The sequence below is a fragment of the Lathamus discolor genome, chromosome 1 (genome assembly GCF_037157495.1).
Source record: "Lathamus discolor isolate bLatDis1 chromosome 1, bLatDis1.hap1, whole genome shotgun sequence".
In the NCBI taxonomy this organism is placed as follows: Eukaryota; Metazoa; Chordata; class Aves; order Psittaciformes; family Psittacidae; genus Lathamus; species Lathamus discolor.
Window position 1 is genome coordinate 156587725 of NC_088884.1, and position 20347 is coordinate 156608071.

Below are 20347 nucleotides of genomic sequence, written 5' to 3' on the forward strand. Positions count from 1 at the left end.
AGGGGAAATGACCAGACATGAGGTACAGAGCAGAATTTCTTTTTCAGATAGGTTAACTCTTCTGTGATCATCCTTTCGACAAATCCACATCTGATGTATGGATGATGCATATTTTTGGCTTTATATGTGTTTTTCTCATAAGATAAACTTATTCACATGAATTTTTATGACTTCTGTGTTGCAGGAACTTAGAAGGGGTATCTTGGTGGAAATTTACTTCAGTGGCTCTCTATGTATACATCCAGTTTAAGTGTGCACTCCATTTCTTCTAATTTGGTTTATTTTACAATATGTGTGGTGCATAATCAATGCATTTCTCACAAATAAGTGTTGTATACTGGTATAGTATATCCTTAAATAGGGACACATTGAATATTGTAGTCTCCAGCTATAGCAGTGTAACTTTGCTACTCCATGAGAACCTGCAAATCTGAAAACTAAAAGTAAATATAAACCCTAAAATTCTTCAATCAACTTAACTGGAAATATATCCATAGACTAGTTATGTTTTCCACTATGGATTGCTTATGGCTCTTAGGGGAAGCTTATTAGTTAATTTAAACATGTTATTTTTAATTATTTTTGTATAAATATATTAGTCTTGTCTACAGTAAAAGACTCCTTCATTATGTTGCTCAGAGATAACCTTTATTAAAGAGATTCATGACATTCATAAAGATTTGTTTATGTTCTCCAAATCTACCTTGAAATACCACTTCTTAGCCTCTCACTGTTTACAGCAATAATAAATCACGACAGAGGTGGAAATGCATAAAGCCAATTAAGATCAAGCCTCTTTCAAAATGAACACAGAGAAAGCCTCACTCCAGATATAAGATTGCGTATAATTGGGTGCTATAATTTGGTTTATGATGTAAACTTCAGTTCTAGAATCAGATATTTTGTATTAAGGTTTCTTTCCTCCAGGCTTCTGCAGCAGAGAAAACTGAAATGCTACTAACGAGCTTATTCTTCTGTACTTCAGAAGATGTTTTTATCATTAAACTAAAAAGCACAAAGTGGTGGGCTTCAGGGAGAGCTTTCTTCCTTTTAGTAACAAATTATTCTGAAGATAAATAAGATTTTTTTACTTTTTCAGACCAAGTGAAAATGGAATAAAAGCATTCCTATTTCTCCCCAGGAAAAATGCTTTTACCAGCTTGCCCTAAAAAAGCAAAGAAGTAAAATAATTTAACCTGTCAATTAAAGAAGGATGTTAGCCTCTAATTGGGAAAGCAGGAATGTAGTTTGAAAGGAAACTAATTAGGTGGTGTTAAATGTTAATGTGCTCAAAGAAGAACCATGAAATATTGACAAGAACCTGAAATACTGACAATACCTCAGTCTCTCCAACAGCTATAAATAATATTTTCTGATAGTGATGCATATAGAGGATCTCATGCTTGTTTATTAGAAAATTCGTGTTACTAATAGCATTTGGAATATGAATAATGAATTACTCATCTGGTTTTCATTCTAATGGGAGAGACAATCTCTTGACATAGAAACCCCCCTGAGCAATCAAAACAGGTCTGCTCTCTTATTTACTTAGCGAACCAGGTTTTTTTTATTTTATCCACACTGTTTTACTTCCTTCTGGGTTGTATTCTGGATTGAATGGACTAATTCTCTCCAAGATAAAACTCAAATGTATTTTTGGAATAGTCTGGGGATCATTTCTGGACAGTGTGGATGAGATGTTGCTTGTTTATCTCCCTTTCATCACACTATCCTGGTAGGTTCTACATCTTTAGCATTCACACACACCAAGCAATGTGGACTGCCAGAATTGTGCTCTCAAAACTGTTGTGGCAGCTCTTAAATTTCAGGCATTTTGGCCCCTCATTAAGGCTACAGGCTGCTCTGTGATACTACTAATGCCCTTCCTGAAAGTTTATGGTCTATAGTCACAATTGGATTCCTAGTTCTACAAGGTATTTCAGTAGTGGTGAGTTGCTGTACAAATTGGAAGAATCATGGTTTTCCCCTGTCCTTTTCCTTCACAGCTTTTAGAAAGCTTTGGCAGAGCTGATGCAAGTGTAAGGAGCTAAACAGTAAGTCTGGGTGAAGGGATGTGATCACATCTCTTTTTCAAATGATCCTAAAGCTCATTCAGTTCCACCCCCCTGCCAGGGGCAGTGACACCTTCCACTAGACCAGTTGCTCCAAGCCACATCCAACCTGGCCTTGAACACTTCCAGGGATGGGGCAACATGTGCCAGCATCTAAGCACCCTCATAGTGAAGAATTTTTTCCTAATATCTAATCTAAATCTCCCCTCTGTCAGCCTAAAGTCGTTTCCACTTGTCCTGTCCCTCCTTCCTCTTTTAAAACGTCCCTCTCCAATTTTCTTGTTGGCCCCTTTAGGCCCTGAAAGCTGCACTAAGGTCTCCCCAGAGATTTCTCTTCTCCAGACTGAACAGCCCCAGTTCTCTCAGCCTGTCTTTATAGAAGAGGTGCTCCAGCCCTGTGAGCATCTTTGTGGCTTCCTCTGGACTCACTCCAGCAGGTCCAAGTCCTTCTTAGGCTGAGGGCCCCAAAGTGGAACACAGAAGATAGAGACAAATCAGACATGTTACAAGTTCATATAAAGCATCAAGTCAAAAGTCTTCTATGAGGACCTCTAGGCTTACAGCATATTTTTACGTAAATATGCTCTGATGTACATGAGTATGCTTTTGATGAGGAAATGAACATGAGCTGGTAGTGTGCACTCGCAGCCCAGAAAGCCAACCGTATCCTGGGCTGCATCAAAAGGAGTGTGACCAGCAGGTCAAAGGAGGTGATCCTGCCCCTCTACTCTGCTCTTGTGAGACCTCACCTGGAGTATTGTGTGCAGTTCTGGTGTCCTCAACATAAAAAGGACATGGAACTGTTAGAACAAGTCCGGAGGAGGCCATCAGGATGATCAGGGGACTGGAGCACCTCCCGTATGAAGATAGGCTGAGAAAGTTGGGGCTGTTCAGCCTGGAGAAGAGAAGGCTGCGTGGAAGCCTCACAGCAGCCTTCCAGTACCTGAAGGGGGCCTATAGGGATGCTGGGGAGGGACTCTTCATCAGGGACTGTAGTGACAGGACAAGGGATAACGGGTTAAAACTTAAACAGGGGAAGTTTAGATTGGATATAAGGAGGAAGTTCTTTAGTGTAGGGGTGGTGAGGCACTGGAATGGGCTGCCCAGGGAGGTTGTGAATGCTCCATCTCTGGTGGTGCTCAAGGCCAGGTTGGACGAAGCCTTGTGTGCGATGGTTTAGTGTGAGGTGTCCTTGCCCATGGCAGGGGGGTTGGAACTGGATGATCTTAGGGTCCTTTCCAACCCTAACTATTCTATGATTCTTTGTGGGCTTCACTAAAATAACAGTAGTTTGTCTTAGAGGCTATCTCTGTGTTTTCTTGAACCGTTGCATCAAAGCAATTTAGGGTCACCTTTCCTAGTCAGTACAAACAACTATCACTCGGATGAGCTGATGTGCTATTAGAAAGTCAGAGCACGTGTGCTGTTTGTTATGGTTGGTTTGTGTTCCCTCAGTATCTATTGCTTCCGAATCTATTTTTTGTGCCATGTTTCTTCTCAGTGTGTTTATTCCAGTACTCTTGATTCATACGCTGATTGTAACTGCACTAATAGCACTAAAATAGTATCTCATTTTATGAGTATTTAGAGTTTTGGTGTTTTTGCAATCTTTTTTGTTGTTGCTTTATTTTCTTAGAAGTATATTTAGAAGGCTTTAGCATTTAAAGAAACCGTATTTACAATGTTGGGAGAAGTTATCTTTCTCCTCTCTTTCTTTCTCACTCATCACAGTATTTTATGATGGGAAATTTTACTTAAAGATGAGCATTTTGACAAGACTTCAGTTGTGCTCATGATGAAAGTTTACACATTAACATTAACATTAACATTACAACAGGATGTTCTTAGTTACTGGTGTGACAGCTAGAGTATGAAAAGCCACTGTTAGCCATATGATAACACTCATGTCTGATGCTCCAGAACATCATCATTTTGGCTTAAAATCCAAATGCAGAAACAAGTTTTCTGCATCATAAACCTTTGTTCTCTTATTGTCTCAAGTACACATGATATCCTTTTCTATCATACGCGCATGTCTTTGGCATTCTCTGTAGAAACGCTCCTGAATTGTATAAATTCATTGATCTCATGGTGAGTGTGCTGTAGCCAATACATGGACTACTTTTTATAGTATAATGTTTTCCATTTGGCTCAGTAAGGCTTGGAGCATCATCTGGGCTGTGATTCTGTAGTAACAAGAGCAGTGCAATCATGTATATAACTGTGTTCTATTTGGGATTATCTTTGTATCTATAATTGTTCTCTGTTATTTAAAGAAAGATGATGTGTAGCCAGTATAAATCTGCTTCGATGCAGCAATCAGCATACAGAATTCTTGCATTTTATTTATGCAAGATGGGAGTCTGCCATTATTTTTTCTACAAACCAAACCTAAGCATGTAAATACAGAGAGCAATTAAATGTAACAGTTCAAAAAGGAAAGATTCTATACAACTCAGAATGATACTGGCTAAAGTATTTTTAGCACATTATGAAATATTGACTGTGGAGGCTGAATTCCTCCTTCACTCTCTTTTAGATTCTGGCAAAAAGCTCCTCAGAGAAGATTAGAATTGTAGAAAAGGGAGGAAAAAAAAAGTTGCTGTAAAATTTTCCTGTACTGGAGAGATGATGGCACTGCATATTTGCACTTGTTTCATTAAAATTCAAAGATGCTGCATTTCAATACTCTATGTATAAATTAAATTGTCAGCACTCAAGTGCCTACTGCTGTTGCGTGGGCTTTGTTAAGGTAGCTGCTTATATGCTGATTCATTTTATCCTTTGAATGGCCTTTGCCAGTGATATTTTTTGGGAGGAAGAAGCCAAAAGTATGCTGATCATGTTTTAGAAATCCATGCCAGAATATAACTGCCAGGTTATTTTTCTGTAGCACGAATGTGACTGGAGCACATAGCTGCCGAAACTAAAATTAAGGTAATCTTTGGTCAGAATAGGCAGGGCTTTAGCTATGTGGCTTTCACTACCTTACAAATTAAAAGGTGTTTTAAAGTGCAGTAATTATAGTAATATCTGTTATTTAGAGTATTCTGTTACAGAAGTTAATCTATACACTATGTTGTGTCTCCTGGGATTGTATTAAGTTTGATTTCATGCAATTTTAGGATAGTCTAAGAGCAATGTTAGCAAGGTTACAAAAGACAAGCAGTGCTGTTCATTTGTAGTCTATCACAATCTTTGTTCTTCCAGTGTTTATCCAGACAAATTTCAGTTCCTGGCTGAGCACTTTTCTTACACTTGAGGTTGACATATTGACATATGCTTGCATCCCCTGAAGTCTCTGTGTGATCACAGTCGTACTTCTGTGCAGAGGGATTTCATAGAGCTCATGTCCTGCTGAGTTAATTTTCTGTCCTCATCCGTAAGACAGGTACTCAGATTGAATCTTCAGCAATGTGCAGAAATACATGTATGATCTTGTGTGCCTGTTTGTTCTGCAGTTCTCTGTTAGTACCTCTTGTGAGTTGTTGATTCAGATTTTAGAAAGTCTGCTTGAAAGTAAGGGTTTTTTATAATTTTATACTTAATATGAAGTATTCCATTAGTGGGACTTTTAGATACGCATTTTTAGGAAAAACTCAAAGCTCAGAGATTTATGATCTGAGAGGACAGTTAAAAACACCTTAGGCGCAGAAATTTTCTTACAAGCTCTCCAAAGTGAGAGGTGTCACCATGTTCCTCCAATTCCGTTCTGCAAGGCAAGAATGTAGTATAATTCTGATTTCAGTGGGTTTCATTATGTTTTAACATAACAATACTTTATTCTTATGGCCAACTCTCTAAAGCTGGAAGTCCAGTATTTTTGACTGCGCTTTTCTTCTTCTCTTGTAATCACTTTGAAAACTGCTTAAGCTTATGGGGAGGTGATGAATTACTTCTGAGTATCCCACTTGACATCTAAAACTTGAATAATTCTGTGCTGCTGGTTGAGGCAGAGGGGAATGCATTACCTTTGAATGATGAAAAATTGCTGAAAAACAGTAACTAGTACCAAAAAAAGAAGAAATCCTTTACCCCAAGACTGTATGAATCTCTTTTGACAAGGGAAATTAATGGCTTCAATTTGTAACTAGCCACTAGGTGGCGATTGCAGACAAGTCAAGATGTGCTTTGGAAAGCAGGTACACATTCGTACCAGGCTGACATTGCTATCGTGACCTTGTGCATTTTCATATTTTCTCTATTTATTGAGCTACATGCCATGACTGAAAAATCAGATCTTCAGACTGTCTTGAAATTGTGTCCATATAGAAGTCACAGAAAATAACTGTGTATTCCTTTACAGTAATACACAGATGCTGCAATGGGCAGTAACAGAATATGGCAAGTTTCTAAAAGAGAAATCATGAAGGTTTATTTGGGGGGGGGGGGGGGTGCATTTTTATTTTTTCTCTGTGCTGTGTAATTTCTCATGAGTAAGTTGTCACCAGCTTTGGAGGTGCCAGACAAATTGAGTTCATTTGTTGTGAGTGAGTCGTCTTGTTCTGCCTTGCCAGAATACTACTTTGGGCAGTGTGACTGTTAAGTAGCTCACTGAACCTCTGCTTACAATTCTTCTCAAATTAATGACTGGGCCATGAGAGCACAGTTTGTCAATAGTTGCAGGTTCACGTAGTGCTAGGACAGACAACTGAAAAAGAAGGAAAAGGAGTGAGAAAATTTTGAAGCAGCAGATAAACAGGGGAAAAAAATCCACTGCAGGAATAAAAAATAATTAGAATTTAAAGCTCAAAAGAGTTGTCATCTACCTATCCATTATCATTGTAATGAAGTCTGGTCTTGCAGACCAGAGTATTACTTCTGCTCCAAAAGTAATACAATGCCAGTCTTTAAACAGAAGCCACGAATTTAAAAGCTTGCTTTGTGCTGCATTGTGTAAAGCTGAATTCTTGTTCAAAGAGAACAGTGGCAGCCTAATTATTTTCATAATCTTTCTTGTGAAGAAGATACTAAGCGAGAAACTGGAGAAACTTTTGGACTTAAAATGCTTCAGTTTTTTCTGGAGTGCTCCATTTCGTGGGATAAACTGGAATTTTGCTGCTCTGAACTTTATTCATACAGATGAGAAAAATCTGTGTTTTTCTCAAGTATTAGGAAATAATTGATTTTCTGCAGCAACAGCTATTAGAGTAATGAAATCTAAAAAGATCGCATTCCCAGTGCTCTTGCTCATAACAAATGCAACTAGCTTTTTCTATTTGCTGCCATTAGTAGACACAGTAAAAAAAGTATTTAGCTCCTCTATTTGTCTTTATTTTGCTCTAGTGTTTGGCACTGTGCCTCATTGTAACAGTAAGTGGATTACTCGCCACATCAAAGGAAATCTACATTACAGCTTTACCTGGTCTAGCTGCTTCCTTATATCTGTTCAGTCTAAATCCTTGGCTGTCTTTGATCTTCCCTTGTGACACATCCACACTATACATTTATGAAAGGTTACTCTTATCTCAGTAGTAAGTTTTGTCTCTGTTCTTATTCTTAAGTCCTTAAATCAGGAATTAATCAGAATCAAATGTCCACAGAATTCTCTGAAGTCCAGACATTCCCATTTATTTCAGTAACTTACTGATGTTGGTTTGTTTGGAGTTTCTTTTGCTTCCTTCCCTGCTGTTTGTAGCACCACCAGTTTCTGTGATTTAGGTATAACTATACTAACTTCAGAGGTGATTTATCCTGTATATATTTGTATGCTGTTATCCTTTGACAGAACCAGAGCAACTGTTTTTTAACCTAGGAAGGAATCAAAACTCAGTTGCAAATGTAGGTGTAGAATTTTGGATACCAAAAATGGAAAGCTCCATGGAAAGTGTAACAGATTGAGCATGAACTCGTCAAACTGGGAACTGTATGGCATTTGCTGGATTTTTATTAGGTTTTATTTTCATTGGTAATTCCACTCTTCACTTATACAGCGGCTTTCCTTATGGATTAGAGCATCGTTTTTGCTAGGCTTGAATGCTTTAAGAGAAAGCTGTGTTTGTGAGGCTCCAAGAGACATCAAGATTCTGAGTTGTCTTGTAACAGTGAAGTCTGTCATTGTTTCTGAATGGATCTGTATGCAGCAGCTAACAGCGTAGGCACGGATCTGCACTCCGTTCACCTGAAACCACAGACAAAATTAGAGCAACTTTTAATAAACATATTTTTAGAATGAAGAATAAAAATTTCTCACTTGTGCTTAAACACTGGAGTAAGGATCATCAGTCAGGATGGATCACAGTGGCCAGAAATCAGATTATGGAGGAAAGAGGAAAGAAATCAGCCATCTATTTTTCAACACACAGTTTTAATCTAATGTTCCTAGTGAGACTTTTTTCTGCCATTCCTATGTCCCGTTATTTTCCAGCATGATGTTTTATGAAGAGTTTAACTGAAAACAAATGATCCAACAACCAGGTAGATGCTGGAAAATGTGTCAAGTAACTGAAACTGTAAAAGAGATGATGAATTGGTGGAGTGCTAGATCCCTATGTGGCAGGTCCATTGCTTTGGAGATCCAGGAAAAAGACAGCCAGTCTGTGTTTATCATACCTCAACTTACTTTAGTGCAGATCAGATTTGGTGCTCTTTTAAGTTTGCTTATTATATTATAAAATTTAATCTTTAATGATTTAATGCTTGTAGTTGGGGAAAGAAGACGGTTTCGCTGACAACAAAAGAGTGAAAAAGGGTGCAATTCTAGGGATGTGAGGGTTTTAAGCTTTCTAGCTGTCATGACCTTAAATTCAGTACCAGGTCCTGCACTTGGGTCACAACAACCCCATGCAATGCTACAGACTTGGGGAAGAGTGGCTGGAAAGATGCCAGTGGAAAAGGACCCGGGGTTGTTGGGTGTGTTCACAACTGGCTGAACATGAGCCAGCTTGGGTCCAGGTGGCCAAGAAGGCCAACAGCATCCTGGCCTGTGTCAGCAATAGCATAGCCAGCAGGGCCAGGGCAGTGATCGTCCGCCTGTACTGGGCACTGGTGAGGCTGCACCTTGAATCCTGTATTCAGCTCTGAGCCCATCACTGCAAGAGAGACATTTTGGCACTGGAGATGGGCCAGAGAAGGGCAATGGAGCTGGTGCAGGATCTGAAGCACAAGTGTGATGGGGAATGGCTGAGGCACCGTGGGGGGGGGGTTTAGTCTGGAGAAGGGAAGGCTCAGTGGGACCTTAATTGCTCTCTACAGCTGCCTGACAGGAGGTTGTAGTGAGGTGGGGGTCAGTCTCTTCTCCCAAGCAACAAGTGACAGGACAAAAAGAAACAGCCTCAAGCTGTGCCAGGGAAGGTTTAGATTGGATAGTACAAAAAATTTCTTTACTGAAAGGGTTGTCAAGCATTGGAACAGCCTGCCCAGGGCAGTGGTGGAATTATAATCTCTGGAGGTATTTAAAAGATGTGTAGAGGTGGTATTTAGGGACATGGTTTAGTGATGGACTTGGCAGTGTTAGGTTAATGGTTAGACTCAGTGATCTAAAAGGTCTTTTCCAACCTAAATGATTCTACAATTCTGTGAAAACCATAAAAATAGAGATTTCCATTTATACACTCAAGTAGTTCTTATCAATTTTGTTTCAGGTTTACCAAAATGATTTATGAAGCTTGGTTGTACATTTTTGCATGCATTTCCACAATCAAGATAATACAACCCTTTTTCTAAGAGCTTGCATTTTAAGACATGATACACCAGCTGACTACTGTTTGTTTCAGTCTTTAATCTTCGAATTTTAATGTTATGCTACAAGTGTACTTTATATATATAATATAGAATTTCATTTTTTTTTATTGCTTGGCAATGCAACCAGAGTCCTGTGGCTTTCCACTGCCTCAAACTATGAAGGCTTCAGTTCTATCTCAGTCAGAAATCAGGTGAAGTAGAGAGAAGGCAGGTAGTTAGCACTGGGATACATTCATTAATCACAGTCATGTTATGAAAACAGAATTATAGAATCACAAGGTAGTTGTGTTTGGACAGGACCACTAGAGATTGTGTAGTCCAATCCCACTGCTCAAAGCAGCATCCACTACAGCAAGTTTCTCAGAACAGTGGTTGGGGTTTGCCTGTCTCCAAGGATGGAGGCTTCACAACCTCTCTGTGCAATCTGATACAATGACTGTCACAGAAGATAAGTTATTTCTTACGTTTAAATGGAATTTCCTGTAATTCTGACCACTGCCTCTTGCGCTGTCATTGGGCACCAGTGAGAAGAATCTGGCTCCATCTTTACACTTCCCATAGGGCATTCTGAGCAGAGGGGTAGGATCACCTCTTTTTACATGTTGGAGACACTCTTCCTGATGCAGCCCAGGGTGGTGGTTGTCTTCCTAGGTACAAAGGGTCATTGCTGGTTCATGTTCAAATTATTCCTCATGAGGATCCACAGGTACATTTCTGCAAAGCAGACTGTGAACTCTGAGATCCTGATAACCCATTTCTCCATTCTTGAGGTCCCTCTGAATCATAGAGCATCAGCCACTCCTCCAGGTTTTGGATTGTCTGCCATCTTGCTGAGGTTGCACCTCAGTCCTGTTATCCAGGTCATTAATGGAGGTGTTGAGCAGTATTGGCCACTGGGGTACTACTCTAACACCTGGCCTACAGCTGGTCTTTGTGCCACTCTTCAAAATCCTTTGGACCTAGCAGTTCAGCCAGTTTTTAGTCCCCCTCACTGTTCGCTTATCTAGCTTGTATTTCATCAGTTTGTCTATGAGGCTTTTATGAGAGATTGTTTTGAAAGCCTTGCTAAAGTCAAGGTAAACAACATCTGCTGCTCTCCCTTCTTCCACTGAGCCAGTTACTCCATTGCAGAAGGCTATTGCTGCTTAAGCATGATTTCCCCTTTGTAAATCCATGCTGACTACCACAGATCATCATCTTGACTTTAATATGTTTGCAAATGTTTTCCAGGATTATTTGCTCCATCATCTTCCCAGGAACTGAGGAGAGGCTGACTGGCCTGTAATTTTCTGCATCCTCCTCCTTGCCCTCCTGAAAGACAGGAATGACACTTGCTTTCTTCCAGCTCTCTAGAACTTCCCCTGATATTTACAACCTTTCAAACATAGTTGAAACTGAGACCTTGGCTTCCTCTATCCTTCTGGAACCTCTGGAAATGAATTTTGGATTATAGTGTTGGGTTTTATTTTTATATATATATATATATATTTAAACCAACACTAGGGTTTTCATGTTAATCATCCACTAGAATAGCTTGACTTTTTCCCCCCTCAGAAACAATGAAGAGAGTTATTAATGGTTAACTTTCACAACTAGCTTTTCCGTTGACCATTTCAAGTATATTCCTTTCTGTCTGGTGGAGCATAATTGTTCAGAGTTCAATTTTGTTTCTCTAACTTCTAACAAGATGTGGGTGCCTCTTCTAACATTAAGGAATTAGTCACATCTCAGATTGGATCTCTGAGGGTTTTGCAGAAATATACTTGAAATAAATACGTAAAAGCAAACATATAAGCTTTATTATGTAGTCCAGTTGGTAATCATCATTTACCAAAGCCACATCAGTCTTCTACTTTTATATGATAAAACTGTCACCTAATTTTCAACTGAGGCAGAGAAACATTTTCCATTTGGAAGACTCTTCTGAGTGTCCTTCTGCATCCTTTTAAATATTTAAGGTAAATTTATCTCACCAAATTTCATAATCTAAGTCTTAGAAAACATCATCTCCAGGGGAATCTTATGTCAACTTGTAAGTATGTCTCGTATACACACAGTCTAAAGTATCCACTGGAGAGTCCTGTCTTCGTCTACTGACTAGAGGGATTCCAGGCAGCTAGTTTAGACCAACGACCAGCCTAAAGACATCTAAAATTAGATGAAAGGGTTCTATTAGGCTATTCCAATAGCTTAAAGATGAGCATCACCGCTGTCATGTTCCTTGATTTACTTCTTTTCTGAAAACTTTTCAAATCATGAGTTGTTAACTAATTTACAAGTGACAGTACATTTTGCACTTGCAATTACTTACTAGTGTTTTTCAGAAGTATTAGTAACACTTCTAAAATTGAACTGAAAGCAGACTTTCTGCATATGCTGTCAGTGAAAACAAGAAGGCAATATAGTGATTTTTTTTACCATTGTAGATAGGTTTTGAAATGAATTTTTATTTATTTTACTTTGTCCAGGATTTTGAAGCTAATGAGTTAAGCAACGATAATCAGTGAGAGGAACTATAAACCACTCTTTAACCTGTGCTGGAAGTACAAGTCAATACCTGGGCAGAGCCCAGTGAAAAGTCCATACACTGATCCTTACCATTGCAGTGATTTAAGTCAGAATTAAAATGTTGTGATTTTGGGGTTATTTTTAAATATATAAATTGAGGCTCCCATATTCATGACCAGGTACATAATAAAGGACTCAATTTTCAAAACTTCTGAGGATCTACTACCTTCCATGCCCACTTAAACTGCATATTATTCATATGAGCAAGCACACATTCTCCCCAACTTGTTATTGATAAAAGTTGTTATCAATAGAAATGCTAGGTTTGTGTGTGGATTAAATAACCACCAATTTCAAAATAAGGTTAATAGCATTATAATAACCATTCCCCCAACTTTTAAAATTATAGAATCATAGACTGGTTAGGGTTGGAAAGGACCTTAAGATCATCAAGTTCCAACCCTCATACTAGACTGTTTTGCCCAAGGCTCTGTCAAACCTGGCCTTGAACACTGCCAAGGTTGGAGAATTTACCACTTCTCTGGGCAACCCATTCCAGTGCCTCACCACCCTCACAGTAAAGAACTTTTTCCTTTTATCTAACTTGAACTTCCCCTGTTTAAGTTTAAACCCATTACCCCTTGTCCTGTCCCTACAGCCCTTGAAGAAGAGTCCTTCTCTAGTGCCCATGTAGGTCCCTTTCTGATATTGGAAGCTGCTCTGAAGTCTCCACGCAACCTTCTCTTCTCCAGGCTGAACAGCCCCAACTTTCTCAGCCTGTCTTCATATAGGAGGTGCTCCAGCCCCTGATTATCCTTATGGCCCTCCTCTGGACTTGCTTCAACAGCTCCACGCCCTTTTTATGTTGTTTCTAGAAACTGAAGAATAAAATATTAAAGACAGCAAGTGTTTCTTGTGGGTCAAATTTGGTATTGATGGATTGAGAGCAGTGTTCCTAGTTTATGCAAGCTGTGAAAATATTATGTATTTTATGTAGCAGTTTCCTGTCTCTGTGTGTATGGTGCTGTGGTGGGTGTTCAACTTTAATACATTAAATTATAGATCTTTAAGTGTGATACTAAAGCTAGAAATGAAAACAGTTCTGTTTTGGGGGTTTAGTTCTTTTACTTCTGCTTTAAATTTCAATAGCTTTTGCAGACTGATTACATCCCTCAAGTTTAAAATAACAAATTTGAGTTCAAAATTATGTAGAAAATGATCATTCTGATTTGGAAATTATATAGCACCATTCACACCTCCTGAATTCATAGTATTACATAACACTAGTAAGTTCACCTGATTCCTGAACCACTTGCAAATTGATTGCGTTGAAAATTGAGCATGATACACATTGTCTCATATCAAGTGTTACCTTTTTAGATGATGAGACATAATGACTTAAAGTAACAGAAGAAAGCTGTTGTGTGTCATCTTCAATGCTTTACTCGAGGTCTATGAATGCAGATCTTTAAAGAGAAACCTTCTGTTATTCCTAGTCCTACATGTTTGTTGATTGATAAACTTAGTTTTCACTTTTAACCTTGCCTGATGTGTTGCCATTAGCAATGAGCTTATCATGCATTTCCAAAAAGTGGTCATAGGTATGAGAAAAATTTCTGGAGGCTGAAGAAGAATCTGTTCCATTAGCTCGAGGCAGGTTAATAAATACAGGTTAAAATAAGGAGGAAATTATTTTTACTGGGTTTTTAATTATGTTCTGTGGTGAAACCAGAGGTTAGGATTTGGAAAGGCTGCCGGTGGGAAAATGTTCTTACATTTCCGATTTTCAAGGAAGAGCATCTATTTAAAAGTATCAATAGTTACAGAAGTGTGAAGATGCCTTTGAAAGGCAAAGGGTTAATCTTATTTATTACGCAGGGAAAACTTGTCGGCGTTAGTATCACTGATGTTCTTATGCTGCTGCTAAACTGTTCATGAACATGTTTTCATAAATTTTAACTTTGCTAACCATTTTTATTCTTCTCACTTGTAGAACATTCAAGGTATCTCTAAACATCCAGTTAGAATCACAAAGAAACAATACATAAAAGGTAAACTCTGTTTTTACTAACATGAAAAGGCAATTTTATCTAATTATTTTACTAAGCTATATTTTAAAGCAGAGTGGTAGCTCCACTATTAAAGAGCAGAATAGATTATTAGTGCTTAGTTATACATTAGCATTTAAACCAAGTACTTTTTCTGACTGTTCCTGCAAAAAAATTGCTGTTTCAGCACTGATCTCATACTCATGAACTTTGAGATATTTTTGTTCCTTTCAACTATGTTCTTTTTCCAGATGAAATTACACATCTTGACTCCATTAAATATCCTAGGGATGATTTTGTGTGAATTCAGCTTGTAAGGTTTTGCCTGAGGTGGTGTTCAAGCTGGGTCATTTTAATCAACCTCACAAGTAAACACCAATAGTCAGATGTATTGTTTGTAATAACGGAAGTGGATTTAAGGCAGATGATTCAGAGAGAGTCACAGTAAAGTGTAGAAAAGCATGACCCAGGCGATAAAGAGAGAAACCCACAATAGTAGACTCAAATAAAAGAGAAAGATTTGCCAGCATAAACTCTCCTTGAACACCTACATCCGTAGCTGGGAAATGGTGCTCGTTTGTTGCACTTGGTTCTCAGAGAGTGCATGCTTGCCTTTTCGCAACTATTCACTCCATGCATTTGAAATAATACAGATCATAAAACAGAAGTCTGTTGAAGACACTGTAAGATGTTGACAGCAGTTTTATTTTATCTACCTGATTCATTTTTGTAAGTAAATTTCTGAAGCTGTTACCAAAAAATGTGTGAGCAGTGCCTGTGCAAACCTGAGCTGCTGTGAGTAATTATGACACATAGGCCTTTCTGGAAACAGTCCAATCGATGTAATACATTATTCTAACAAATGTATTTTCAAGCGTTTCATTCCTATATCAAGGCACACTTAGTTTTTCGATTTTCATGCTGATCAGATTCATTCTGTTGTATTTCTAACCACCAATCCTTTCTACACCAAGACAAGTAGTACTCCCAGGATGCATTGTTTCTAATATTTTGCAAGGTACATTGTTGCTTTGTGATATTATTGTAGATTTCTGTAGTTAGAATTTGGATGCCAATGTCAACTGCAGTCCCCTACCACCTGTAAATCAGAATTTGGTTATTAACATATCACTGCATCATGTTCAAAGATACAAAAACCTATCTTTTTAGCTCATCTCTAGACCCTTCCTTATCTGAATGCCTCCTTAGATGATCTGTGAATAATGTTAGTTTTGCAGATATTTGTTAGCTAGTGTTTTGGGAAGGGTTTGGTTTTGAAAAAGAGAAGTAAGCAGTACTGCAAGAATGAGAAAGATGTTGTACATGACTGACAAACAGTTGTGATGCTGGCAGTTGGTGCTCTGCTAGGTTGCTTACATTGCTCTTTGTGTAGTTTTAGTCGTATCTTTGGTATGTTTTTTGCAACCTCCTGTGGTTTGCAGCACAGTATTTTTGAACTGGGGTTTGGGGCTCATATGTCTATCCCCTTTCTAGGAAAAGAAGAGGAAATGATAACTTTTTCCCCAAGAACATTGTTTGTGTCAAAAAAAGGATATACATTTTTAGCAGCAGGTAAGATAGTATGTATTATTATTCTCATGCATATTAATGTCTGCAGTTCTGTCATCTCTTTCTGTCTCCTTTGCGTGATATATTATATTTTACAAGGCTGTCACAACTCTTACTATCAATGAATATTATTATATGATGTATACTCCTTAGCGTGCTTCAGAAGTAGATGATATGTAAGCCTTGTCAGTGGAAACAAAGAGCTAATATGATTAATTGACACCTGAAGACAACAAAGTGATCAGATACCTTGTGATCTTTAGCTGAAATTACTTCAGAATGAGCTTTTTACATGTTTTTTTCTGAGCATGAGGAAATGACTGAACAGCCCAGACTTGTGTTTTAATTTGTGATAGTTTGGTTAAAATGCAGGTACAATTTTATTTTAGAGCAAGAGATTTATTTTAACATTGCTTTCTAGATTTTTCCCATATTGAGTTAAGGATCCTTGCTGACTTATCATCTGAACCAGAACTTTTGAAACTGTTCCAAGTACCTGAAACCACTGATATCTTTTCCACACTGGCTTCTCAGTGGTAAGAGGAAATGTTGCATTATTTTAATAACAATAAGGCAAAATTTTAAGAATAACCTGAACTCTGGTATTACTGTGTAGTGATAATAAAAGACAGTATTTTACTACAGTATCTATTGTTAACACAGCAGGACTTATAATTCCATACTGTCTTTCTAAGCCTTTTCTTCTCCATGGTGGTAATTACCATATGTTAAAATGGTGCAATCCAACTGACCAGTATAAGCCTTGGGACTAAAGTTGGTACAATAATGTATTTTGAACAGTGTATGCTGATAACTTTCTCACTGTATTATTGTTCACCAATTCTTTTGAAAAATCTAGAGCAGCAGTCAAATATAAATAAAAAATTTTTCATCTGGAAAATTGCAGAAAAACTGTTCTCAGTAAAAGTACAACTATTTTTGAAACCTGCTTGGTTATCCAGTAGAAGTAGTGGAATCAAATTATGTGTGTGCAAGAAACAAAAGGACTAGAGCTCATGGGATTCCTTTGAACTCATAGGGTTTAGTGCTTCCATCTTCTGATGGATGATGTGATACTTGGAAAAAGTGGCACTTCAGTAATTAAAAGAAAATATTTCTTATGTTCATTCCCAGATTATTATTGACTGATCTCTTCAACTTGCAGATCAAAGGATTGACTATCAAAAAAGATGGGATATTAGTTGCTTAGTTGTTTGAAGGTATTTCTTATTACTGTTTATATAATGGTGATGTCTAAAAATCTTACTCGAGACTGGGACTCCCCTTGTGCTCAAAAGTACATGAGCATTCAATAAGTGACAGGATAGATGTCAAGAAGCTTACAGTTTGAACAGATAAGTCAGAAAAAGACTGAATAAAATGCTATAGCATATAAGCAGATTGAACAGGGTCCTGTCAGGTAAATGTCATGCAATTTTCATATTTTAGAATCATAGAATGGTTTGGGTTGGAAAGGACCTTAAGATCAACTAGTTCCAACCCCCTGCTATGGGCAGGGGCACCTTCCACCAAACCATGTCACCCAAGGCCCTGTCCAGCCTGGCCTTGAGCACTGTCAGGGATGGAGCGTTTACCATTTCTTTGGGCAACCCATTCCAGTGCCTCACCACCCTTACAGTAAAGAATTTCTTCCTTATATTCAGTCTAAACTTCCCCTGTTTAAGTTTAAATCCACTACCCCTTGTCCTATCACTACAGTCCCTAATGAAGAGTCCCTTTCCAGCATCCTTATAGGCCCCCTTCACTGGAAGGCTGCTCTGAGGTCTCCACTCAGTCTTCTTTTCTCCAGGCTGAATTACCCCAACTTTCTTAGCCTGTCTTCGTATGGGAGGTGCTCCAGCCCCGTTATCATCCTTGTGGCCTCCTCTAGACTTGCTCAAACAGTTCCATGTCCTTCCTCTCTCTCTCTTCTAATCTTTTATCTCTGTTTTTTGTTGGAAGACTGTTAGCTGAAAATTAAAGCAAAAATAGACATGATGAATTCATCAGTCCTGATCTAGTTCAGCTCCTATCCTACGGTTTCTAAATCCTTGCATGCATAGGCTTCCCAAGCACAGTATTTCCTACTCACTGCAATATTTGCTAGTACACTGTTAAGTAGTACGAAGACACAAAATGGAGCTCAAATTATATTTATCCTGCTACCAACAACTGAATCAGTGCTTAGGGCATGTGTATTCTGAGAGAACGCAATTCAAGGTCACAGACATCCCAATGAATATAGCTATGTAAAGATCACCTTTCTCTTCAGAGCCACTTAGAAGCTTCTTTTGGTATTATAATCAAGTCTTGGCTGTAACAGGATATCACTAGACCCTCGTGATGGAGTTAAATCCTTATTTTAGTTTGTAGGTATATTGCAAATGTATGCATGAAGATGAGTCAAATTTTGTCTCAACTCTGGGCAGGGCTCCAGAAACACCATCCTATTCAGCTACCTCACAGCTCTTGGCAGCCGTCAACCTCTTAGAGTTGCTACACAGTAACTTTAAATTTAATGAAATATTACAGGGAAATATTTTTATCAGACAGAAGTGTCGTGGCGTGTCTACAAAATCATTACATAATGATTCTGCTGACTCTTCTTTTAAGCTTCAGGAAATCTAATGCTTGGAAGTAACTTTCTGGTGAATCTCTTATATGACTGTTACTAATTTCAGAAACATGAAGGGAGTGTTTAATCTTGTCTAACCCTGGACATCTCTTATGTAAGTGGAGAGGTTCATTTGACCTGTTGTTGGTGTTCCCTGTATAATAAGATTGATCACACATTAGAAGTGTTGACTTCTCACTATTGAGAACAAAGTAGGTCTGGGGTGGCCAGCTCACGTGTAGACACTGTATTTATTCTGACAAATTTGATTGCTCCTGTTAAATGTGTGAACTCACCTTAGGCTTTGGAATTTTGTCCTTCATTGATTTAGCACCAAAGAGAAGACATGAAATCACAAGCTTCACAAGTACTTTCCCATTGCAGATACTTCTTCATCTCTCTTAGTTTGCTATTGGTAAATAAGATCTTTAGGGCAAACAAATTGTTGAGTTTATCGTAGTTGATTCCACCCTGAGTAATGAGAAGGGAGAGCAAAATAAACAACAAACCTTATTTCTCTGCTTGGTCCTGTTTTTCTATGGGTATTAATTCTTTAAGTGATGGACCAAGTGGCATACCAAATGTTTTATTCTGCTTGAAGGAATTGCACGACGTTGCAACTTGCCTTTCAACACATTTTGGTCAATTGGAAAACCTTGACAAAAAAGGGGTTTTCTCTAAGAGAACTATGAAGATAAATTAGTTTCTGAAGCTTCCTCTTAGAAGAAGAAAATTAAGCTTCCCAATGCATGCTAGTTAGTATCTTTTAGCAGGTTTTCTGCATCTAAAACTCCTTAGACTAATAGATATTAAACCATAATTAATGAAGAATCATTGGAAAAAATTATTATTGAGCCACACCACAGAGTCCAGCCAAGCTCTATTTTAAAGGTTTGGAAAAACCTTTACAGGCTCTTTATAGCATTTGGCAACAAATACAGGTGGTGGCCAGTTTCTCTGAACAGATTAGCTGTATGGGTTTTTCATTGAATTAAGATCTCTGATGTATAAAAGCTTTCCTTTCATAATTTAATTAGGCATGCTGTACCATGACTCAGTCTGTCTCTGGGACCTTAAAGATGCATCTCTCTTGGAAAACTATTGGATCCATGTTTCTATTCAACATAATTCATGTGGAATCTTTACACAGGTTAACAGTGCTGTGTAGATATGTGCAGGTGTGTGTCCTAGGTTCAGCTGTAGCAGTCATTTTTCTCCTTCCTAGCAGCTGTGTTTCATCTTTAGTCTGAGAACAGCTCTGATAACACACCAATGTTTTGGTTGTTGCTAAGTAATGTTTACCCTGATCAAGGACTTTTCAGTCTCATGCTCTGCCAGTGAGCAGGGGCACAAGAAGCTGGGAGGAAGCAGAGACAGGACACCTGACCCAACCTAGCCAAAGTGGTATTCCATACCACAGCACGTCATGCCCAGTATAGAAACTAGGGGGGGGATTTACCTGGAAGACCCAGATTGCTGCTCAGGTCAGGCTGCGTATTGATCAGCAGGTGGTGAGCAATCACCTGTGTTTATTGGGTGTTTTGTTTTTTTGTTTTTCCCATCCCTTTTTAGTTTTATATTCTCTCCCCTTGTCAACCCAAACTATGTCTGTACATTACAGCAAAAGGCTGAATGGAGGTATTGACTTTCATTCTGAAATTCAGTGTCATGTGTAACACCATACCCAACCCAATAATTCTAGCTGAGGGGCAATCCTCTCTGCAAGACAGCTGCAATCTGGTACTTCTGGGGCTAGCTTACAGGGAGAGCTCATTTCAGGTGTCATTGGTCTGGGCTTCCCTGTTCAATGCTCAGCGGTTTGCTGTAGGTGCTGTAGATAGTTATTTAAGTGT

The 20347-nt window shown here is 38.5% G+C and overlaps 1 protein-coding gene across 1 annotated transcript in view; it reads left to right on the forward strand.

The window, feature by feature from the left end:
• Positions 1 to 20347, forward strand: part of POLN (DNA polymerase nu) — a 94511-nt gene that overhangs the window by 22259 nt on the left and 51905 nt on the right. The window contains exons 15-17 of the mRNA XM_065660700.1: positions 14257 to 14314; positions 15806 to 15883; positions 16302 to 16416. Of these exons, the coding sequence (XP_065516772.1) occupies positions 14257 to 14314; positions 15806 to 15883; positions 16302 to 16416 (251 nt within the window). The remainder of the gene's footprint in view (positions 1 to 14256; positions 14315 to 15805; positions 15884 to 16301; positions 16417 to 20347) is intronic.